Source organism: Elaeis guineensis, chromosome 1 (assembly GCF_000442705.2).
Source record: "Elaeis guineensis isolate ETL-2024a chromosome 1, EG11, whole genome shotgun sequence".
Lineage (NCBI taxonomy): Eukaryota > Viridiplantae > Streptophyta > Magnoliopsida > Arecales > Arecaceae > Elaeis > Elaeis guineensis.
In genome coordinates, this window is record NC_025993.2 from 155,022,033 (window position 1) to 155,031,910 (window position 9,878).

The window sequence follows — 9,878 nt, forward strand, 5'->3', positions numbered from 1 at the left end:
CCATGGGCCCTGGCTTGATGTAGGTTTCTCACAATAGGCAGTACTACCTCTTATCCGGAGAAATTTTTTCAGCTGCACCCTTGTCCAGTGCTGTATCATGGGCCATGGGTTTTTTATAGGCCCCATCTGCACAAACCCCTTGTGTGATAATTTAGTTCCGATGGAGAGGCCTCTGACGAAGCAATAATCACTCCATATCCTGCTATGATAAATTTACATCTGATGCTGGTCTAAGCTTGAAAAATAGAACTAGGTTCAAGTTGGAACAGAGGTTGGAAAATGCTTCAGGGAGTCCGTTATCATACACACTCGAATCCATCCCCTTTCCATGTGTGATTAATGCAATAAATGGCAATACAAGAGACTATTTAATCTAATTGAGCATTACCAACTCTATTAGCCAGCACATCAGTAGCGCATGCAACAGCCTATAACGGTGTGCCATGCCTGCTGGATGTGAGCAGAAATACAGAATTATTTTTGTTTCATGTTCATAGACAAGCAGGATGAACTGGTTCATATCTTTCACCATCTTCCAATACAGGAAGTTCAGCAAGGGTTTTGTCTAGAAACCAAAAAGAGTATTCAAAACATATAGTATGGATTCATATGTACTTGGATCCAAATATCTAAGTGTATAAGAAAATTCAGAATGAATTTTTCTTATTTTTGTATCATTTGCGTTTGGATTCCTAAACAAAGTCTACCTAAGTGGAACATTCATATTTGCGAAAGCATTAGTTTTGCGGTTTCCACCAAATAGGAACCAATAATCATGCTCTGTTGTACAGATTGTACACAACAAAACTCACATAATTTATTTTATGAGAACTTTACATGGTCAAAATTTTCAGATCACAAGGCCATAGACTACTCTATATAAATATCTCAGGTTCTACCACTACAACCTATACAACAAGTGTTTGCCCTGTCTCGGTTTTGATTCAAATATCGCAAGGACTCAAGGCGCATTTTTCACTTCGACCTGTGGAAAACAAGATAAATTGACAGTTCATACTTCTGAAACAACCACAATCACAACCTAGAAAGATCAATGAAATTAATTGAAAATCCCAGCTTTGAGAATAATATAAGATTCTGAAAAACAAGCTCGTTAGCTAGCCTAGAGACAAACTGATAGCCCTTTATATAATAATACTCTGATATGGATTCCATAATAAAGTATGAAATGAAATATATGTCCAATTGTTGAAATTCAAACTTTCAAAGAAACATTTCAGTTTTACACTTCACGGCTTCAGATGGCTTTAAGAATTTCAGGCAATGGATCTCCTAAAACTAATGGTTCTGTGGTCAGAATGACTACTTAGATCATTCCATTGTTATTATTTTTCCACACTAAAAGTACGCAACTTTTCCTAAACAATCAGGCAAATAAACAAATTTTGTTATTTGGTTACTTGCCTAATTTTGCCATGTGTTCTCCTACTTAATTTTAGAATAACCAAATTTTGCTTCTATTTAACAAAATCAGAAATTCGAACTGCACATTTAACAAGAATCGGGAAAATCAAACATATTGGAACAAATATATGCATGCATGCATGCATGTATGTATACATATGTGTGTGTTTTGTGTGTATGTATGCATAAATGTATCTGAGCCATTGAATGTGATTACTACCTCTAAGTTGCTTATGCACCAAATGCTGTGTGACTTGAAGACCTCTAGCCATACATCAAGTGATAAAAAACTGGTATTATTTCGTATTATTTAAACTATCAAAATTGTTGACCACTTGAAGCATACTTGGGATCATATAAGTTTTGATGTGCAAGTGGTTTAGAGATGGTAGATTAGATCCAATAGCTTGGATCACTAATGCGTGACCCCCATCCTCCAATCAAGAACCGGCAAATCTGAGTGGAAATCCACTATATATATATATATATAGTTTGACTATATGATGAATAGGCTAAAGGTTCTAAATCACATGATTTTGGATGTGCAAGCAGTTTAGAAATAGTAGATTATATCAAATGGCTCAACCCCCATTGTCCAGTTCAAAAAAAAAAAAAAGGGTTTAACTTGAACCTGACCCTATATATAGATACATTATGTATGTATATATGTGTGTATATTATGTACTAACGTACTATGTGGTATCTTAAAAACAACTGCAGCATCACAAAGGAGAGATCCCAAGCTTCAACAAGAAAGAATATGCATTACCAACCAATCTGTGGAACATATATATGCTATTAAGATACCTTTTTTCTTAAGCTTATTACGGAAGCTCCTTTTCCTGCTAAATGCTTTCTCCTGAAGTAATAGAAAAATTAGTCAAACATGCCAAGATGCATTACAAACTCAAAAAGTATAGATGAATAATCATTTGAGTCAACATCTAGTTAATATTTTTCATGAAAATTATTTCTGCAAGTATCAGAACAAGAACTTCTCTGTAATTAAGACTTGACTTTTGCCATGATGAAATGAAATTTGAGTCCAAACTTACCACAGGCTCACCCATCCTCTCTGCCCGTTGCACAGCAGATACAAGATCTCGATTTGATTCAGTATACAAGCTTGTAACAATTCCAGACTGACCAGCTCTGGCTGTCCGACCAACCCTATGCAAAAAATCAACAGCAGAGGTTGCAAACTCCGCCTTCAATATCAGGAGAAGGAAAAGGAAAAACAAGAAGTTAGTACTTTAGATGATAAGGGCCAAGGAAATTTTTTTTGCTAACTATGGTTTTATAGAAGATAACATCTGAGTTAAATGTCTCAAGGCACAATGAAGGACAATATAAGGCCAAAATCAAAAGGTCACAAATCTCTGCTTGACATGGGATCAGACTCCAGAAACAAACACCATATTTTATTTTATTTTTAGCAGAAATAGAATACACAAAATGTAACAGTCATGTCACAATGCATATTAAGTAAACATGGAGGACACCTTTTTTCTTCACAATTATCCCCAGTGTACTCATCCTCCTAGTCCTAACACCTTTCTACAAGGGCTCACAAACTAAAGAAATCTTTTCAATCTTAATGATAAGGATGCCCCGTAAATCTCCCAATGACCCAAACCTTCATCTTTAAGCATCACAGTCAATGATACGAAAAATGAAAAATTTACCCGTCCCAAGCCAGCTTGAAACTTGCATGAATACACCAGAGCAGACCATGGACAAAGTACGTGATCTGCATCAAATTGCACTGGGTTCAGTAGTGGGCCTTTATTCAACCAAAACCAAACCTGGCCCCAGTCCACTTGGGTTTCAACTTCTTAGCCCAGGGTTGACATCATGCACCTAATCTATGAGTCCGAGACTGGTTTTCTCATGTTTAATATTTAGCCAATCAGGCCAATCCAGCCCATTGAAGCCCTAGCAATCAATAATTCAACAACCATAGTTCAGCCAAGTTTGCAAGTGATTACAATTTTTGGAGAGTTTTAACCCCTCTCAATTTGGGTTAGTGGGATAGTTTCATCCCACAATATTGAGTTTTTCAATAACTCAGGGCAAGTGTATATGAGATCATTGTCTTCTGAAACGTGTGCAATTAATAATATTCTTATGAAGCTTAAGCGGAAATCTAAATTTCTGCTTCATAAAAAAGTACCTATCTAAAGTTGCATGCTGATAAAGCATGACGGACTGAATGAAACCATTAAACAGTCAGAAGCCAACTAATTATAGCATGATCGGTGAGATTTGACCTATCCATAAAGATGTCTTTTACCTGAATTACATGTGAAACATTGGGTATGTCAAGACCACGAGCAGCAGCATCTGTGCAGACAAGCACCCCACCATTTTCCCGAAAAAGATTCAAATTTTTTGTTCTTTCCTCTAGTGAGCTTTCACTATGGTACAATATGCACTCAATACCAACTCTTTGCAATATTTCAGCAACTGATTCAGCAGAATCAACTGTATTTGTAAACACCATCGTTCGACTTGTACCAGCATCAGAATCTCGGAGTTTAATGTCATAATTACATTTCACAGCATCTAGAAGAGCATCTACCTGTGTATCAGCTGTAACTTCTATCCATCTCTGCTCCAATCTGAGAAAGATATCCACAATATAGCATCAAGTACATAACAGAAGTTTTAAAAATGAGAAAGCATCATAAATAATGTAATGCCATATCAAGTAAATCATCAAAAATCATTGAGGACCAACCAGAAAAGATAGAATCTGCCACTGGAGTAAATTAGCCCAAATGCATTAGAAGAATAAATACCGAGACAATGTTTTATGATTAAAAGAAAAATCGATAAGCTGTACGCATTCCTTCTTATTAAGTGGCAGCTTTCAATTTTTCAGTTAAATCATTTCTCCTACATTGCTATGTGTCAGTTCACGTTTTGCTCTTCATCCATCATTATTTATGTCCATGAATCACTATGTTCATCTTTTGTCTCCATTTTGCCCCTTAAATATGATAACAGTGCTTCTTTTTCCCTTTTTTTTGAAGAATAGAATAGGCACATGCCATTGCCAAAAGAACAAAATGAATGTCAAAAGTATAGTTCCTGATGGATATTACTGTACATAATATATATTAAAATGTACAGAACAATGCTTGTACGGTCCTAGCATTATTATCTGAACATTTGTAAAGTAATTTATGCAAACACATAGATAACCTAACACATAATAAGAAAAATGTACTTGGATATATGACACCACATCATATGCAGCATAAAGCAGTTCTTAATGGAAAACAAAGAGATTATCACCAAAATATATTCGAAGACCAAATAATTTGTGTTGTTCTTAATCAAAGATTTCTTCCAGAAGAAATGATGCCATCACATTAATTTTTCAAGGTTTCTTTTTTTTTTTCCTCTCACATAGCAAGAAGAAACTTGCTTAGAAACTGGAACAGCATGATACTGCAGGAGATAAAAGTGTGGCAAGAAATAAGATGCATACCTAGGATTATGACGATGAAGATAATTGCCACTGACCCAAGTTGCATCAGGAAACATTCGCTTAAGCACCCCACCAGCGGTTTTCTTGCCACTTGCAGGAAGGGTAGCAGCAACAAAAATATACTGCTTACTGCGTCTATAAACTTTTCTCACCCTCCTCCAGTCCCTTACGCTGCTAGTCTCATGTCTGGTGTCCTCAGTTTTAAAAAATTCAAGGTCATCACCAACATCAGCTTCTTCCTCCTCAAGATCACGGGCAAGCTGCTGAACCTTGTTGTCTTCATAACCCAATTCCACATGAGATTCTTTGGTCAAATCCACTGAATCATCTTTTGAGGAATCTTCCATCTCAGACAATTGCTTTTCCCCAAAACGTAACATATGTATGAGACGAATAATTTGGTTTTGGAAACTCCCACAGAGAAGCATATCTGCTTCATCAAAGACCTGTTTTGAAAATCAAAACGTTGTGTTTAAACATGAAGAATTGAAATATCTAACTCTTGAGAATAAGAAGAGTTGAGCAGAAAAGTTACTAGTATATATTATGATTTTATTTAACCACATATCACATGGAAACAATAGAAAAATCTAGTATTAAATTGTAGCATATTCCCAGCAAGAGAAAGACCAAAGAAACACATCACTTCCATTCTTATCAGTTTATACACTTTGAGAGGGAAATTACCACAAATCTTGCATCCTGTAAGAACTTATCACGGCGCTTTTTTTCTGGGTCAAATTCAAAGAGGTAATTAAGAAGGGCAGCTGGAGTGGAGACAAGAATATCAGGCTGAGCAACTGGCCATCCCTGCCAAAAATGATTCAGAATTAAAAGAACTAGAATAATAGAGAGATAACAACAACTACACCAATAACAACAATAATAACAAAAATTCAAATCTTTTGCCATTATAATGGGATCAAATATGGAGCACAACCATAAGTTGTTACAGCTCCGAAGCAGCATTAAGGAGATTTTTAAACTATCAAGCTGACATCAACCCTCTAAAAGTTTCCAGTCAAGGAAACTTTAAGCAAGAGAGCATTGTATCCCTTTTATTGAACCTAGAAAAACAGCTAGCAGGTCTAGAGGCCTACCCTATGAGTTACAATTTAAGCTCTGCGGGAGCAACCACTCTGGAAAGAAATTCATAATACTTAATTTACTAGTTCATGTTCATTGTATATGATCAATAACAGAATAAATCATACTTTGTCATGCACTATATATCGATCAAAACATTAATACAATGGAAGAGCAATGTTTACCCTTCGTCCACAGACAGCAGCAACTCGCAGAAGTGGTTCACCTGAATCATTCAGCAGAGATTTGGCCATGTGAACCACTTGCTCACAAAGCATCACATTAGGGCAAAGAACCAGAACCATTTTATGTGCTTCAGTAAGTTTATTAGAAGCACTAGCTTCTTCACAAGGATCAGATGTGGAACATAGTCTGTCAATCAATGGAACCAGATAGCCATGTGTTTTGCCACTGCCTGTTTCTGCTGCAATAATCACATCATTTCCTGTAAGAACATGTGGTACACAAGCAGCCTGCAATGCAAACATATGCTTTTTAATAATATGTACTCAGTCCTTGATTAACTACAGCTAATAAAATGGATAGCAGTAGAACATGATGGTGATCATGCAATGCAAAGCAGTCTGTAATACTTGGCTACAGAATCACCACTGAACTGAGATGCTTTCAAGAGATGAGACCACACAGAAAGATGATAAAAAAGAATACCAATCATATATCTAAATAAAAAATAGCAACTTTGTGCTCTCATAAGAAAGGAAAACAAAGGGAAAACCCTTGAACATTTTTGTCTCTTTGAATGCATCGGTTCATTGACATGAGAAAAGGCAACTATTAATATTCAAGGCCTGTAACATTCTGCATCCTCATGTGAGTTCAAGGGCACTAAACCAAATGCAGAAGTCCGTGTCTTTACTGAGCTAGTAAACATTCGGCAATAGTAACTAAGGAGAGGTATACAACTTTCAGAAAGTGGGTCTACATAATTGAATTGAGTGGTGTAGAATGACTATGCTGCTTTTCTGGCTGAAATTAAACATTATGGGATAGCACCCCTAGCATGAAAACTGCAGAATACCCCAGAAAAACCAATTAAAAGTTGTACACAGAGCAAGGTAAACCTCTAAGCTATCCAAAGATACATTATACACAAGTTCAACAGCTGACTGCATTTGCAGTTAGGTATGCATGACTCCTGTTCCCCAAATCTGAAACTTCCATGCCATGCTTAAAGTCCAGCAGACATGCTACAAGACAAGGTTTTCTGTAAAATGCAAATAGGACACCATGTTGTCTAGAGTCATATTGATACAAGGTGAGACAATAATCTGCTTGTTCATCAACCTAAGGATACTGTGCATCTAGGAGGAAGAGCACAAAAGGGTGGCCGCTTGGGAAAGAAAGAGACAATTTATGGTTGCCTGTTCCATCATGGAGGCTAATTCTAGAGCTGTGGCTCTCACTACATGCAAGCAAAAATGGTCGCACACTTTACTTTAGGAATATTCCTTGTTTCTTACAATGCAGAACTAATTCTGCTACTTTTCTGAAACTAAGCAGCAAGAGATGTTTTGTTAGCAATATCATGTTTTGCAATTGAGCCAAACACAGTAAGGTTGATCTTCATTATTTATGGGAAAAGTTATCAACAATGAGATCCATGTTATTTGTTCAGTTTCTTAAACAGCCGGTAGTTATGCTAATAAAGCATTTCAATAAAATTAAATAGAAGTAATTTTTGTTTCAGCTGAGCACAGTTGACATGTTGAGAATCTTGATGGAAAGGCTAGGACTTTATGAATAATTTTGAGTGTCTATACTTACATGGAGTGATTAAGTAACAACTAATGAAAACTAAATAGGAATTGAGATCATGAACTGTATTAAGTTGAGCATATATACACTAGGCCAGTTACTAGGTATGGTGGCTTATAACTTTTCCATCTTATTAAGTGGTCAAACACTTGACCTCTTAATCAGCTAATATAGGGTGGTCCTGCTTTCTCCTCGTCATACTCTTACTTTCCTCCTCCCATTCTATATAGATATCATGGCACAAAGCAAATCCTCTGAGCTTAGAAGCTATTAGAAGGACCATGAGTCATTTAGTATAGGCATAAATATTGCAGAAAATGTTCATTTTTAAGGTAAAGTTAGTTTATCTTCATCATCATATTCATATCAACATGGAGGATGGCAATCTTAATTCCACAAACGTACACTGTTTGCATTTGTCCATTTCATCTGCCACCTAGTACAAGTAACTCATGCCCCTTGCACATCAATGATGACGCTGTCGACATTTCAACCAGTGCAACGTTGGTGACAGTTAATGACCCTTTAAAAAATTTAATTTGTGATAAAAGTCCTCAAAGAGATGGTAACCATATTGTCAATACACCTTTCATGTAGTCTTGAATGATGTCATTCATGAACCAAGGTGCCGGTCAGCACATTGATACGCAAAATACATACCACACCGTTATGCCCAGTAGGTTGCCAGCACATGACACTCCCACTGCACCGTCTCCGTGCCAGTGCTTCATATGCTGCCGTGCCAGGGCCAAGCCACAACAGCAGGAGCGTCGGTCCAGTTAGACCATCTCATGGCAACTGTGTCAGGAAACGAGCTCTAGGTTTGGGCACTGAGCACTTAACCAGACCAAAGGCTCTAAATTTGGGGAACAGGACGAAGTACAAACTGGGTTAGACATCCCAAGGATAACCATCCAAGCTCAAAAAGAAATCAATCTTCTCTAGTGGGCGTTCCGTAGAACAGTTGAAAGGCAAGTCCATGCTATAAACAGAAGCAAAAGAGGCAAGACAAGAAGGTAAACGCACCTGAACAAGGGAGGGCTTGTGAAGGGAGGCATTGGAGAGAGCTCGACAGAGGCGGTCAGAAATCCCCAGGGACTTCCAGGAGACCCCCTCCTCCGCGAAGAAGTAGCTGCCGTTCTTCTCCGCGCCTTCTTCCAGAGTCTCCGCAGCCGTGCCAAACGCCCTAGCCCTCACCCTCGCGCGGAGTCCCGAGAAAGGCTTCGGCACGGAGCCATAGCGGAGCGCGCTGCTCCGTGGGGAAAGCGAGCGTTTTGGGAGAAGAAAAAGGTGGAGTTCCGAGGAAGAGGAGGGGACACAGAGTTTGGCGCGGAGGTGGTGGAGGAGAGGAGCGTGGCGGAGCGAGTGCATCATGTTGCCTCTCATTCACCGGCGGCCCTCGTGGTATATAGCGGATGGGATTTCGGCTGCGGAGAAAGGAGGATTTCGGGGTCTAACGGCGCCTGCTCTGTTATTCCATTTTTGAGCTCCTGTGTGATAAACGCATGAGCCGTATGATATTTTATGTTTGCCCGGGGTGTTGCAGTTTGCCTGGATTTTTCGGTCATTAGGCTCCTGTACGGTTTTAATATCACATAAAAAAAAAAAAAATCAAGGAGAATTTCTTTTTTCTTAATAAATTTTTTTTGACCAATATCTATTGCACCCACAAAGATGATATTTATTATAAAATTTAATCTCTCTGATTTTATGATCTGAAATATAAATAAAAATAATATTTCTAGATAAATATTGTTGCTACGTCTCTTCGACTGAATGATGTGGTGGAGTAGCTAGACCAGTTAGCACAAAACAAACACTACGCTGGGGTAGGCAAGCGACGAGTCGGAACTCTGGTCATCTGCAAAGAAAGTCTGCATGTCGGAGAAGAAAGTATGAGTTTTTCGATGGGAGACCTTCTGATACTTAAGTTAATAGCAGTCGAAGAGAGAGAACAATCAAGCAAAATAAAGTAAAAAGGTAGCATTTAGAGATCAAAAGAATCTCTCCTTATTCTTCCCTTCGCTTCCCCTTTTACATAAGAGAGTTTGCCAGCGGTTAGCATCCGTCCGAGTAAAAGTAGTGGCTGTCGAAG

At 38.0% G+C, this 9,878-nt stretch overlaps 1 protein-coding gene across 2 annotated transcripts; it reads right to left on the reverse strand.

Moving 5' to 3' along the window:
• Window positions 1-792: 792 nt before the first annotated feature.
• Window positions 793-9,305, reverse strand: LOC105039161 (DEAD-box ATP-dependent RNA helicase 22). Of its 2 annotated transcripts, none has more exons than XM_010915194.4 (8): window positions 8,810-9,304; window positions 6,193-6,480; window positions 5,609-5,731; window positions 4,922-5,367; window positions 3,719-4,046; window positions 2,481-2,633; window positions 2,233-2,284; window positions 793-985 (listed from the first exon to the last, which is right to left on the reverse strand). In XM_010915194.4, the coding sequence occupies exons 1-8, from the start codon at window positions 9,167-9,169 to the stop codon at window positions 945-947; spliced, it is 1,791 nt and encodes a 596-aa protein (XP_010913496.1). In that variant the 5' UTR covers window positions 9,170-9,304; the 3' UTR covers window positions 793-944. The 2 variants fall into 2 exon arrangements, 1 of the variants encoding a protein (XP_010913496.1); XR_830851.3 differs by having other exon boundaries at window positions 898-985; window positions 2,481-2,595; window positions 8,810-9,305.
• Window positions 9,306-9,878: the final 573 nt, after the last annotated feature.

Excerpts from the sequence above, each read along its gene's own strand:
- LOC105039161 (XM_010915194.4), bottom strand. The coding sequence starts at position 9,169 with ATGAGAGGCAACATGATGCACTCGCTCCGCCACGCTCCTCTCCTCCAC. Across the intron at positions 6,481-8,809 it reads ACAAGCCCTCCCTTGTTCAG|GCTGCTTGTGTACCACATGT; the intron begins GTGCGTTTACCT and ends TTTGCATTGCAG. Across the intron at positions 5,368-5,608 it reads TACAGGATGCAAGATTTGTG|GTCTTTGATGAAGCAGATAT; the intron begins GTAATTTCCCTC and ends TTTTCAAAACAG.